The 13,888-nt window shown below is 52.3% G+C and overlaps 1 protein-coding gene across 1 annotated transcript in view; it reads left to right on the top strand.

Moving 5' to 3' along the window:
- Window positions 1–12,279, top strand: part of TEDC2 (tubulin epsilon and delta complex 2) — a 77,624-nt gene extending 65,345 nt beyond the window's left edge. Inside the window, exons 2-12 of the mRNA XM_059484048.1 lie at window positions 2,745–2,872; window positions 2,928–3,169; window positions 3,268–3,644; window positions 3,688–3,945; window positions 4,387–5,062; window positions 6,448–6,501; window positions 8,414–8,498; window positions 8,794–8,917; window positions 9,131–9,232; window positions 9,629–9,840; window positions 12,076–12,279. Of these exons, the coding sequence (XP_059340031.1) occupies window positions 2,745–2,872; window positions 2,928–3,169; window positions 3,268–3,644; window positions 3,688–3,945; window positions 4,387–5,062; window positions 6,448–6,501; window positions 8,414–8,498; window positions 8,794–8,917; window positions 9,131–9,232; window positions 9,629–9,840; window positions 12,076–12,219 (2,402 nt within the window). The 3' untranslated portion in view covers window positions 12,220–12,279. The remainder of the gene's footprint in view (window positions 1–2,744; window positions 2,873–2,927; window positions 3,170–3,267; window positions 3,645–3,687; window positions 3,946–4,386; window positions 5,063–6,447; window positions 6,502–8,413; window positions 8,499–8,793; window positions 8,918–9,130; window positions 9,233–9,628; window positions 9,841–12,075) is intronic.
- The last annotated feature ends 1,609 nt before the right edge of the window (window positions 12,280–13,888 follow it).

Below are 13,888 nucleotides of genomic sequence, written 5' to 3'. Positions count from 1 at the left end.
GCTCATGGAATAATATAATATAATATAATATAATATAATATAATATAATATAATATAATATAATATAATATAATATAATATAATATAATATAATAATATAGAAAGTGTGGGGAGGTGTATTAGTGATTAAGTTTATCTCCTGGTTTAATTTTTTTCCTCTTCTTGTTGCTAAGTGATGTCTACTTGAATTTTACCCCAGGGAATCCTACCTTGATGGGTTATGGGCAGGCTTTCAAAGAGCTTTAGGCACCCAGCAGGAGATCCCAGTGCCTGGACAGTTATTTTTATTAGCTGACAGGTATTTAAGAGTTGGGCTCTCAGAAAAATAAAAATAAAGATTGCAGAATATCACCTGGCCAGTGAATGAGTGCTGACATTTTAACTTCCCTTACATCTCACCTGTGCAAGATTCTCAGGACTTCAGGCCCAAAAATAACTGGTGCCACAGCTGTGTACCAGCAACAGTCCCTTGTACATCACACAAGTATTTTAACCTGTCTTTTGTAACTAAATTTTTGCACCAGTTGAAATGTTACTTAGCATGGGTGCCAGGTTGAGCCAGCATTTTCCCAGCAAGAAAATGTCATGAAGCAGAAACACAGTTCAGACTCTGTTAGCTCAAAATCCAGGCTCTGGCACAGGTGTCTCCTATGCCAGCTGTGCCAGCTGTGCCTGCTCTGGTGCAGGGCCTATTGCTACATGAACAGAATACAGCTCTTCACTGCATTTACCCACTCCAGCACAAGATGCTCTCAGTGAAAAGAGTGATACACACACCTGGGACCTTTTCCTCAATTGCCTTTGTCAGATGATCCACTGGAAACCCAACCACCCACAAGAGAAGGCAGGAACTGATTTCCCCAGCTGCTGCCCTGTTGCAAGACTCTCAGAAGTTGAGGCAGCAGCAGCCTGCCATAGAGGTGTGCAGGGGAGTGGGAGCAGCTGAGCTGAGTCCAGACTCAGCACGTTTGAGCCCTGAGCATCAGTAGAGGAGTGGTTTTATAGCTGTCAGGAAGTTTTTGCTCTCCGCCTGCCAATTCTCACCTCACCCCATCTCTGCCAAGGTTTCACCCATGGTTTAACCAGTGCTGGCTGCAGCTGGAAGGGGCGAGGTAAAGCCTTGCCCTCCCTGCCACGCTGCCCCTCCTGATTTTGGGATGGCAGCAGCCCTTACCTCACCTAAAACATATTCACCTGTCCTTCTTCCCAGCAAGGTGCAGCTTAACAGCAAAGTGCCTGCATTGAAGCTTTCCTGTCTGTTGGGGGGAATTCTACTGCCTGCATAAAGCCAGAGGCTCAGGAGGAGCACACACTTGATTATCTCCTGTTCAAAGGGACCCTTGGGTTGTGGGGATCATTTTTAGCACTGCCAAACCACAGAGACTTGATGCAAAAGGCAGCCGTGTCAGTAGTGCTGCTCCAGCAGGCTTCATGCCTCGGGTGACCTTGCCGGATTACAGCAGCCCGATCCCTTTTCTGGTTGTTTTTAATACTTAAATGCCGACAGGTGCCTGACTAGAGGTGTCACTGTCACGGCCCAGGCTGTGCTCCCCCTGGGACAGCAGGGGATGCGGAGGCTCAGGGAGTCCAGGGCTCCATCTCCTGGCCGGTCCCATCCTGCAGGAATCCACCCATCCCGGGCACAGCTTTGGGCACCACAGGATCGGGAGGATCCAAAGGCACTGGAGAGCAAAGGAGGGGCTCGAGGATGGTGAAGGGTCTCGAGGGAACTAGAGCTGTGTGAGGAGTGGCTGAGGGCACTCGGTTTGTCAGCCTGAAGGAGACTGAGGGCAGAGCTCAGCAGGGCCTGCAGCTTCATCCTGAGGGCCAGCTCTGATCTCTGCTCTGTGACCAGGGACAGGACCTGAGGGAAGGCTGGATCTGTGCCAGGGGACGTTTAGATTGGATTTTAGGTAAAGCTCCTTCCCCTAAAGGATGCTGGGCACTGCCCAGGCTCCCCAGGGAATGGGCACAGCCCCGAGGCTGTCAGAGCTCCAGGAGTGTTTGGACACCGTTCTCAGGCACAGGGTGGGATTGTTGGGATGTCTGTGCAGGGCCAGGAGCTGAACTCATGATCCTTACGTGTCCCTTCTGATTCAGGATATTTAATGATTATAGAGAAGCAGCTGTCTAAAAATGAGCTCTTCTTGTTCTGCTGCTGTGCTTCCCAGGGTCCCACAGCGTTGCACCTGGTGACTTTGTTGATTGAACTATTTTCTGAGTGCCTGATACCCCCAACAGCCCTGCTGAGCCCAGGGATATCTAGCTGGGCTCTACCTTGGCTCCTGCCTCAGAGGCATAACTGCTCACAGAGTTCTGACAGTGGACTCACACTTCTCTACAAGATTCAGGGCAGGAAGGGGCCAGCCTGCTTGCCAAATTCGGTTGCAATGTCTACAGAGAGAGAAATCATTATTTGCCTGTGCCAAAAGTCCAAATTACAATTGGAAAAATGTTGAGTTCGTGAATGTGGGAACTCACGATGTGTGATGATTTTTCTGATATTTTGCAACATTTTATAAGGGGTTTTAAAGTCTTGTCTCGACAAATCACCTGGAATTCTCAACTTCTATTTTAAAAAGTCTGTGATCACGTCGCTGCAGAGAATCACGAGTATCTCAACCTCAAGACTCAGCCATTGAAGGCAAAGAACCACTTCTTTCTTCCTTTCTAACTTTTGGCTAACTTTCATTCTGCTGCGCAAGGGGGAGGGCTGGATTCCTGCTCCTCAGCTGCCTGAACAGACAGTGCCGAGTGCCAGCTACGGGCTGTTCTGGGGAACTACACTGCTCCGCAGCGAGAGCTCATCCTGACGGGATCCAGCAGCACTCGGAGCCCGCGGGACCAACCCGGCTGCTCCCACAGCCGCAGAGCAAGGCAGATTCCCCTCTCCATCAAAAACCCCCCACAAATTCTCTTTTATGCAGACGCAAACCACGGGCGGCAGCAGCAGTTTGCCGTGCGCGGGGCCGAAGGTGGCTCTGGCACGGTCCCGGGGAGCGGCGGGCACCGAGCCGGGCCCGCTCCCACCTCCGGCCGCGGGCTCTGTGTTCTCGGGGCGCTCCACTGCCAAGGCTGAGGGGAACAAATCCCGGTTGTGTCCTGACCCCAAGAGAGGTCCAATACCTCGGGCTGTGGAACAGGCGGCGCCCGAGCCCCCTGAGAGGGGGTAGGAAAGAGAGGGAAGCGCCGAAGGCAGCGGAGGGAAAAGCCGCTTCCCCGGGCCCAGCGGGGCATCCCCGGCCCTGTCCCGCCCGCGCCGGGCAGGCACAGCCGCCACAGGGACCCCTCTGCCCGACACTCTCGGCGCTGCGGGGAGCGGGACCGGAGCCGCTCCCGCCTCAGCCCCGGGGCCGCCCGGAACGCCTCAGGCCCGGAGCCGTTCCCGCCTCAGCTCCGGGCCGCTCCCGCCTCCGCCGCGCTCGGGCCCCGCCCCGCCCGCAGGTCCTGGCCGGGCCGCGGGGAGCGCGGGGAGCGCGGGGCCGGCGGGAGCAGCGGCGGGGCCGATGCTGCCTGCGGGCCGCGGCCGGAGGTGAGGGCAGGGGCCAGGGCCGGGCCGGGCCGGGCCGGATCCCGCGGGGCGCTGACCGCGCTGGGCCTTGCATGCAGGGCGGCGGCGGCGCTGAGGGCGGCGCTGAGCGCGGGCGCGGAGCGGCGGCGGGAGCTGGAGCGGCGGGCGGCGCGGAGCCGGGCGCTGCTGGGGCGCTGGTGAGTGCGGCACCCGCGTGTGGGGCGGCCCGTTCCGGGCCCCTCCGTCCCCGGCGGCCCGCAGGGAGGAGGGCGAGGCCCGGGCGCTGGTCCGGCAGCCGTGCCCGAGGCCCGCGGGCCGGGGGTGCTGGTCCCGCTCCAGGGCAGCCACGCCGGCTCCGTCGCTGTTTGTTCCCTCCAGGGATGATGAGGAAGAGGAGCGGCCACAGCCACAGTCGGGCTCCAGCTCAGTGCATGGTGAGCAAATCCCCCGGGCCGCTGCCCCCTCATGTCACACCGGCCTCGGGCCAGTTGGGGTATTGGGAGTTATTCCAATGCTCTGCATCCACTTAAATGCCCCCTCTGCCTTCGTCCTCCCTCTCTCCTCCTTGGGGTTAGCTTGGAGTCGTGTCTTGTCAGCCAAGGCCAGCAATAAAGTGACTGGGGCCTGACCCAGGTGTGGGAATGTCACTTGTTGAGGTTAGCTCAGGAGATGTGTCCTCACATCCATCCTGGGTCTTCAGAGCTTCTGGCAGTCCTGCCTGCATCCTCTGTGTAGTGGTTGTTCCCATAGCTAAAAAACCACCCCCTGCACTGGTCATTAGGTTTTGTTTCTTTCTGTGCCACCTGGAAGAACAAGTAAGTGAGGAGTCAAATAGGGCCTGTTTGAGCCTTCTGACATGTTTTCTCTTCTTGCAGAAGACAGGCCTTCACCCAAGGAACTGGAAGAGCTGGAACTGCTGAACAGGGCCTTAGAGAAGGCACTGAAGGTCAGGAAAAGCATCTTGGAAACTCCATTAGAGGCTCAGAGAGCTAGAGGACAGAAATGGGCAGGTGAGGCACATGCTCCCAAGAAAGCTCAAGAGCAGCAGGTGCCTGTACCTGTTGAGGATGTTCCTGAGTGCAGGAAGGTGAGAGCTGGAAGCCAAAAGCCTTTGTTGTTGAAGAAGCCCTCTGCATACCAGTTAAGAGCCCCTTACAGGACCGACCCAGATGTGAAGAAACTGCAAAGGAAAGTCCCAGCCAGATGTGTTTCTCAAGGCCCCAGGACAGCTGGGAAGATTTCCTCAAAAGGAGTGACTTCCAAACAAGGAAGGAGTCACAGGACAGCGACTGGTGCCAGTGCCAGAGAAGTCAGTGCTTCAGCTCAGCCCCAGGAGACACCTGGCTTGTCTGAATCTGCCCCAAATGACCAGCAAAGCTTTTCTGGGGGGGATTCAGCTGCAGTAAAGAATTCCACAGTTGCTGGCAAGCAGTTACTTGATGCAGGGAATAAAAGTTGTGGCTTCCTGGGAGAGTCCAGCAAAAAGGAGGACACTGCAGGTGCATGGGGAAGGAGCACCTCACCAAGGGCAGGCACCCTGCAGGAAAAGGGGTAAGTGTGGGAGGTGGGCACCTCTCCTGTTCTGCTCCAGACTCACAGGCACATGTACAGATCCTGCTGGCTGTAGCTGCTCTGGGGGTCCCAGCCTGGCTCCATCCTCCTCACATCCCTCTCAAGAGGAAGGATCCTATACAGTTTAAAAGCCTTTATTGTGGTTGAGTAAGTGTTTTCATTTTAAGGGCTTATTGTTGGATGGCTGGGACTTTGAAAGCCTTTCAATTAAGACTTTTGATGTTTCCTAGTCCCCTATGAGTGTTTTGGAAAGCTGTCTCTGTAGAGCTTTCTTGAGCCTTAGCTTTCCTCTGAGTGTACTCTCTGTTATAGCATATTGATTTTTTTATTTATTCATTCTGTTTTTTACACAGTGACAATACATAATGCATGATTTCTCTCTCTCTCTGTCTCAAGCATGTGCCCAGTGCTGTTTGGAGCGATGGCATCTGGGTTTGATGCTGTCCCTGTTAACCTGTAACGTACTGCCCATGTAACCACACAAATCAGGACTGACTCAAGTGCAGTTGTTTTAAGGGTTTGGTGCAGGAAGGATTATGAAGGGAATGTTACTGAGATTCTCTGTGGAAAAGTGGCAAAATAATTCTTGGAAGATTGGATGCCAGTCTGGCTTAAGTAATTTCTTTCCTCTTTTGCTTTAACAACACTGAAGTTCAATCTGCATCTGCGAAGTTTTGAGGAGTATTTCTCTCAGCCACCACACCCTAACTCTTGTGTTTGTGCAGGGAGGAAATGATCCCCTTTCACTGCATTGGAAGGGCCCCAGGACACTTCAGTGACAGTTGCTGTAGGAACAGGGATCTGGATTCAAACATTTATTTAATTTCCCAGCTGTGGCCTTGCATTCCTAGTCTGCATGTGACTAACCACTGCCAACCCTCCTGTTTTTGTGTAACAATTTAGGGATTATTCTGCCTCAGGGTTAAGAATCATATTCCCAGTGGAAGCTGGAATGTCCCTTTCCTATTTCTGTGAGTGTGACACAGTGCTAAGCAAAGCTGCCTCATCCAGCTGAGACAGGGCAAGAGGCTGTGGCAGAGCAGTTTCCCTGCAGGTGTTGTTTCCATGTCTGTGCTCTGCTGTGCCATGGCTTTGCTCCCAGCTGCCCACCCTGCATGAACCTCTGTTGGTCCAAGAGCTCTCCCAGCTCAGCTCCATGATGTGGAGTCCAATGAGCAACCTAATCTTCCCTCCTTGAGGACAGTCTGAGGACAGTGGTGGATCCAATCTCCAGAGTTGCTGACATCTCCCATTGCAGCTAAATTCATTTCAGCTTTTGACAAAGCACCATTTTCCCTGGTGGAACACCAGGCTGAGTTAATTGCTTTGCAGCTGCCAGGATTGATCCTTCTCCCGTTCCACAGATGCCAGCTGAAGCTCCCCCTGCCCTACAGGAAAGCCTACTCCAGGAACTGCAGGTGAGAGCAGTGTGAGCCGTTCAGTGCAGAACTCCCCTGAGCTTCGGGGCTGTGAGGAGGGGTGGGGTGTGGAGGCAGTGACCCCCAGGGCTGGGAGCAGGAGGAGCTCCCCTACTGCAGGGCTGCTGCTGAGGATGTGTTCTCCTGTTATTGTAGCCACCAGTGCTACTTTTGTTCTCTGTGTGCTAATTACTGTTAATCACTGAGCCAGGAAGTTCCTGCAGTGCTTTAATTGTGGGTTTGAGGGTGCAGCAGAAGGCTCTGCTGGTGGCACACACACCCCCGTGGGATGGGTGTCTGTGTACACTGTCCAAATGAGTTTCCCAGCCCATCCCTGACCTGCCTTTGCAGCTCTCCTGTGTGTGTCTGGGGCTGCTTCCTGCTGCTGAACTCTGACACTCAGCCAGCTACAGTGTTACTGCAGGGATGGTGCCAGAGGTTGGGGCTTGCATGCTCCAGTCCATTCTCCAGCCTTCTGGAAGGGTTTCCCACAATTCCTCTGATGCTCATTATGTGCTTTGTTCAGATATTAAGCATAAACCCTTTCTTAAATCTAACTATAGCCCCTTGTGCTGCCCTCAAGAATTCCTCCTCCTCTTGAAAACTGTCATTTATCAGGCACCAGTTTGTTAGTTGCCCTTCTGCAAGTTGTAAAGACTTTCTACCCTTAATTTTCACTTCTAAATTGAGTCTTTTAGCATTCCAATCACTTTGGTGTAATTTTATACTTCTCACTATTGCTTTCAACTCAGTAACAGATTGAGAATAACCTTTGCACTCAAGATCTTTTGTAGAGGATTTGCATCTTGCCTGGGAACTTCTATTCTTTCCTGTTCCATTAACCTTGACACTTCTTTGCATAACATATTTCTGAAATCTGCAGATTCTAACATGATTTAAAAGACCCATTAGGCTAGAGAGAAGACACATGCACACTCGAGTTAGTCAGGCACTGCAGAACTATTTTAAGCTTCCTCCTGATGGCTCTCACTCGCTGTGGCAGGTTTTGGGAGACAATCCTTAAGTTTGGATATCATGGGGACTGTGCATCCATGAGGATGTTGAACTCTGTGAGAGAAATGCATCTTTCCAGTAGTGCTGTTGTTTGTGCAGTGCTTTATGTAAAAAACTGGTGACTCTGGTGTGAAGTCCTGGTCAGCTTCCTCATGGTTCTGTCCTTAAACCTCTGTGCAGCATCCCTGACGTGCTGCTGCCATTCTGCTTGCCATACATACCACTTTGTCCCCCTCCAAGAAATTATTAAGAATCTTGAGGAAGTTTGGAATATGAAGTAGTTGGGTGAGAGTAGTTTGTCCTGTCTGCTATTTTATTTTGTACACCTATACTAACAGAACGAATGTACAGAAATGCAAATGACTTACTCCCAAGAAAGGAAGGGGAGATTTGTTGTTTCCTCTGGGGTATAAAGACAGGCAGGACAATACAGCATCATGAGGGATGTGCCACAAGTTCACATTCTGCTTATGGAAATGTGCTGTCTGTCTTCTGATCCTTCCCCTCAGAACAAGAGGAGGGAGTAACAGGTGCTGTGCAGTCTTTGTGCAGTGTCTGATGCTTTGTGCAGTGTCTGATGCTTTGTGCAGTGTCTGATGCTTTGTGCAGTGTCTGATGCTTTCTGCAGGGTCTGAGGCTTTGTGCAGTGTTTGATGCTTTCTGCAGGGTCTGAGGCTTTGTGCAGTGTCTGATGCTTTCTGCAGGGTGTCCCTGATGATCTGAGAGCAGCCGTGGGAATGAGGTGGGAATGGCTGGTAAATAACCTGTGAGAGAGAGGGGGAGGGAGACACTTGTAATTGAAGCACTGCTGTGCCACACTGGTGTGTCACAGCTCAGCGTGAGCACTGGCTGCTACAGAGGAACATAACTTCCATCTCGTGCCCCTTTGGAATTTCAGGGCGTGGGAGAGATGTCGCCTGTGCCAAACGAGTGCAGATGCAGCAGCTGCAAGGACCCGTTTTGTGGAGAGGATCCAGACAACTGTATCCTTTCCTAGCAGGGACAGGGTGCAATTGCTCTGCAGTGAGCTCCAGGCTGGAGAGAGTTATGCCTCCAATAACAGCAGTTCCAGTTGGCTCTCTAGGCAGTGGGTTTTCTCACAGTACAGCTGCTGAGCACTTGCAAAACTTCTGATCCAGCCAAACGTGGCCACAAGGCAAGCATGCCCCACACAGCTGTGCTTGCTGTCCTCACCTTCCCCCTGCAGTGCCACTTCCCTCTGTCCTGAGTGCAGCTGGCCTGGCCTGGGGCTCAGCATTCTATGGAACCTTCCTTAAGCTGCTGCTGTTTGAGTTTTGCTCCCCGAAGCTGACCCCCAGTCCTGCAGAGATAGAGGAGGAATTAAGGGGCCTCCAGGATGTCCCCTCCCGTGTGAGGCAGTGTATGGAAGCTGAGGCTGCAGGTAAGGAGGGAAAAAGGGCAGTGGGAAGGCAGAAGGTAGAATAAGGATGGTTTGGGCTCAGTTCCATGAGTTTTGTGTTCTTGGCATGTGCTGGACACGAGGGACAGGAACATTCTCTGCCTGAAATGAAGGCTGGTGAACCCAAGGCCATTCTGGAAGCTGTTTGGGGAGGAAGGTTCCAGTGTTCACACTTTTTCTCTGCTTCTCTTATAGATCCTCCCACTCTGCAAGGAGAGTATGAAAGCCTTCTGACCTTGGAGGGTTTGCAAAGCACAGTGTCCCAGTGCCTGCAGAAGCTGCAGCTGCTGCAGGAAGGTGAGACAGTCCCTGTGTCTGTGGTCAGGTGTGAAGGGGCCCTTTGCCATCTGTGTGCAGGACACTGCACCAAGGTCATTTTGCTCCTGGTTATCTTTATGGTATTGGAGAACTTAATTCTCTGGTGGAAAACAAATCTGTGGTACCTGTGTGTCCCCCCCTCTGTGTTCAGGAGAGACTTGGAGCTTTGAATGCAGTTGCAGTTCAAGTGGGCTGGGGAGGGGACAGGGCAGGCCACAGCTTGGGGTGCCCTGATTGTGCCAAGTGTGAGGAGCTTACCCAGATTAATGCAGTGCCTTCAGTCATCAGTTCTGGGAATAGTAAATAGATCATAAAGTCTGGAAGTACAGATTTAACTTGTGTTTTTGTCTCCTGCCCTTTCTTGTACCCTGGCAGCTCTGGAGTCCCAGCTGAGGCTGTGCCCAGAGTGCCCTGGGGATGTGGGCAGCTGCTCTCCAGCCTGTGTCCCTGCCAGGGGACAGATGTGTGACAGTGCAGACATGCTGGCTGTGCCTCTCCTCTGTTACTCCAGCCTCCAGGAGCTCAGGGACCTGTTTGCCTTGAAGCTGCAAGTGGCAATGCTGCACCAAGAGATTGCCTTACAAAAGGTGAGTCTGGAGCAGTGTCAGTGCTCCCAGAGCAGGGAAGGAAAAGGACAATTGTAGGGCAGCAGCTGTTGTACAAGGTGTTGATGGGCAGCAGCAGCATGGCAAGTTCCTCCAGTGGTGTTTTTGTGTTTATGCCTTGTTCTCTTTGTTGGTGAATGGGACTGTTGTTGTTGTTGTTGTTGTTGTTAGGGTCAGAGCAGAGGCCCTTACATGCCTGACCCTCTCCTGATAAGATTTTGTTTATGTACTCTGAAAGAATTTGGCAGTGGAGGATGTTGTTGATAATGCCCCTTTTGTCAGGCCTTTACAGCCCTCTTAGGGCACTCATTCCCTCCTGTGTGACTTCCAGCTTCCACTGTACACCTGAGCTCGTCTGTTCTCTGTTCCTTTCCTTTTAAATCTCAAACCACTGTGCTGCTAATCTTGCTTTTACCATTCTGAGACTGTAAGAACAGGGTGGGAGGTGTCAGCTTCTTCAGCAGCCTGAGCAGAGAGTTTGCCACACAGGGATTACTTGTTCTTCTCAGCCGGCAGCAAAGGGCAGAGAAGATCTATGAAATCAAATCTCCTCCTTTGACCTATTCTTTGCTACTGACTTGAGTGATAGAGACTCTGGAAAAGTCATTTTTTTTGTAAGCCAGAGAGGCATTATTAATAACTGTCTGCAGCCCTGTGGCTGAAGACAGATTGCTACCTGACTTCAAATGGGATTTCAGCATTATAATACTGAATTATAAATTATGAAGGGTTTGGGGTTTTTTTGTCTGCCCAAAATGATATGGTGACCAAAGCCTGATTCCTGCTGCTCTGCTGGTGGACACAGTTTCCTCTGCACATGTCCCCAAATAGATGCTTGGTGCCATGTGAGCCCTGAGGGTTTGAAGCAGCCCTGTGCAGAGTGTGCAGGATAAGTGAAATTCTTGGGCCAGGTGAAGTAAGTGGGCATGGAACAAGGTAAATACCCCAGAAAAGGATGTGCCTGTTTCTGGGCCAAGCCTCCACTGCCTTTCCATGGAGGAATGCCAAGTACCACAGAAATTCCTGGTGGCTCTTAGCCTGTCTTTGATGGTGGAGATCTGTTTCTCCTTAGGTGTGAGGAGCAGAGCAGGGGGATGGAAGTGGAGCAGTGCAGCACTCCTCCATGGGCCAGCTTTCCCTTAGGTAGCTTTCCTGTCTGTGGAAAGAGACTTCCCAGAGATGAGCAGCTGTGTCCTGCATCCCTGCACAGAGACTTGTGCATATCAGGAGAGGGAACCCCCTGCAGATATCCTGTACTCTGTTCTGTTTGGGTCTTCCTCTGTATCATCCACCAGGGAACAGTCATGGAATTGCAGAATAACTTTGAGTTGGAAGAGACCCAACTCCTGGCCCTGCACAGACAGTCCAAGAATCCCACCCTCTGCCTCAGAGCATTGTCCAACACTCCTGGAGCTCTGGCTCTTTAGGGAGGTGGCTGACACATGCACTTGTCCTCTCTCCTGGGCAGGCAGTGTGCAGCAGGCTGGGTTTTGGTGTGCAGGCTGCTCAGACTTCAGAACCTCATGCCAGATGAAAAAAGAAAAAAATAAAAATCCCAGGCAAAATGTCTGTCTAAGCATTAATTCAAGAGTGGGGCACCAAAGACCAGCTTTTGTCCAGTGATTGGAGTGACCTGTGCTTGAGTTGTCAGTGAGTCCTGATCCCAGAGCTGGTACTGATGCTGCCCTGGGTTGTGTGACAGCTTGGGCTGAGATCCCAGCACAGGCTTAACAGAGCAGCAGCCAGGCCAGGGAATGCTGGGCAGCCTGAGCAGCCCCTGTGGCCTCTTTGGGCTGGAGGTGCCACTCACAGCTCTGGCATAGCTGGGAGGTGCTGGGAGCAGTGCTGAGTGAGGGGTTGATCTTCACCCTTGGGTGAGTGAGCACTCGCTGTGTGCCTGCAGAGCTCCTGCAGCAGCACCAGCTGCAGTTTCTTGCAGGATGCTGATCTCACCCCAGTGCTGGGCCCTCCCTGCAGCAGGGCAGCAGCACTGCCATGGACTCTGCTCTGGAAATGCTGGGTGGCTGCTGAGGCAGCTCATGAGCAGAAAATGAACCACTCTGCCTTTATTAAATATGACAAAAGAAAGTATCCATCAATCAATTAGCCTGTTATTAGTCATACTGCTCTGATTAGATTTCACTTGTTATGCAGCCACTACAAGGAGTCCTGGAGTGCTGCTGGCTCTGGTGACAGTGTCTCCTTTGCTTCTGCCAGGTGATGATGGCAGAGCTGCTGCCTGTCCTGGAGGCCAGGCCGTGCCTGGAGGGCTCTGCAGGGCTGTTCAGGGCCATCCACAGCCAGCTCTGTCAGGGGGGCCGGCGCTTCCCTGTGCTGGTGAGGGACGAGCTGCTGGACTGAGCTCCTGCTACTCCTGCACAGAGCCAAAGACAGCTCCAAGCAATAAATCTTTTCTATGAACTTCTTTACTCTGCTTGTTTATTCACCTAAATTCCAGGGGGTTGTTTCCATTATGGGCTTTTTTTTTATTTTATTTTAACTTCCTTTTGTATCCCGAGGACTGGAGCCAGGCTGGGAGAGCTGGGGGTGCTCACCTGGAGAGGAGAAGCTCCAGGGACACCTCAGAGCCCCTGCCAGGGCCTAAAGGGGCTCCAGGAGAGCTGCAGAGGGACTGGGGACAAGGGATGGAGGGACAGGACACAGGGAATGGCTCCCACTGCCAGAGGGCAGGGATGGATGGGATATTGGGAATGAGGAATTGTTCCCTGTGAGGGTGGGCAGGCCCTGGCACAGGCTGCCCCTCGATCCCTGGAAGTCCAACCAAGGCTGGGTTGGACACTGGGGCTTGGAGCACCCTGGGATGGTGAAAGTGTCTCTGCCCATGGCAGCGGCTGCAATGAGGTGAGTTTTAAGGTCCCTTCCAACCCAAACCAGTCTGTGTTTCTGTTGTTCTATATCACTTTCCTAACCTATTAACTGAGGTTTTGTGAAGCCCCTTCAGGGCTTCAGAGACTCTGGTTTTGGCTTTTCTTCCAAGCTCAGGACACCAAGCTCAGGATGCACACAGTTCAGCAGAGAGCAAAACACTTTTATACTGACCAGGACCATGGCTCACGGCCTTCCAGCATCCAGAAACCCCCAGAAGCCACTCTGCTGCCCCGGTACGGTGCTCTCAGCTGGCACACAGGGTCAGGCAGTGTTGAGTGGTTTTAGTGCCGCAGGGAGCGAGCGGGGCCGGCGCTGCCCCCGGCTGTGCCCGGCAGGTGGCGGGCGGGTCCCGCGGTCCCTGCCGGAGCCGGAGTCACCGGGAATGTCCAGCCCGGCCCTAGAAAACACAGGGCCTGCAGCGCTTCCCACCTTGTCACCGCAGGAAAAGGCCAGCTGCCATTCTCCTTTATGCTGGGCTTTTGCGTGTAATCCCCAAATTCCCTGGTGTTTCAGTGACAGGTAAAGCTTTGGAGTGAAGTGGAAAACCTCTCCTTGTGAGTACTTAAATTCCATTCAGGAAGTGTACCATGGCCTAGTACAGTTTGACCCAGACCTCATCTCAAAGCTGGACTCCTTTTGTTGTGTGTATATGTGTGTGTGTGTGTAATTTAGCTCTTAGCAGTGCAAAGTCATTCATTAGTTTTTCCTTATCTTTTCCCAAGGTCAGGTTGCTTCCTGGCCCTTCTGAATGTCTGGCTCTTTGTGACACTCAAAATTCAATAAAAATCATTCACATGATAGGTGAAAATCAGCATCTCTGACTTTCCCTTTGTATTTTTGTCACAGAATCCCAGAATGGGTTGGGTTGGAAGGGGCCTCATCCCACCCCCTGCGATGGGCAGGACACCTTCCATGGGACCAGGGTGCTCCAAGTCCCATCCAGCCTGGCCTTGAGCACTCCAAGGGAGCAGACACTGCCTTCTAAAATAGCATGGTCATACACATGAACATGAACATGTTTGAATGGGAGAGCTGACATTTGCTATTGTTAATTAGGGTGCTGTTAGGGATAACTTGCATCTGCAAGCACTGCATGAGTCATGGAGCATCTGCTGCTCAGCCCAGAGCAGGCCAGTGTAAA

The sequence above is a fragment of the Ammospiza nelsoni genome, chromosome 17 (assembly GCF_027579445.1).
Source record: "Ammospiza nelsoni isolate bAmmNel1 chromosome 17, bAmmNel1.pri, whole genome shotgun sequence".
NCBI classification, from domain to species: domain Eukaryota; kingdom Metazoa; phylum Chordata; class Aves; order Passeriformes; family Passerellidae; genus Ammospiza; species Ammospiza nelsoni.
The sequence above is the reverse complement of the archived record's forward strand: the minus strand, read 5'-3'. Positions and strand labels throughout refer to the sequence as shown.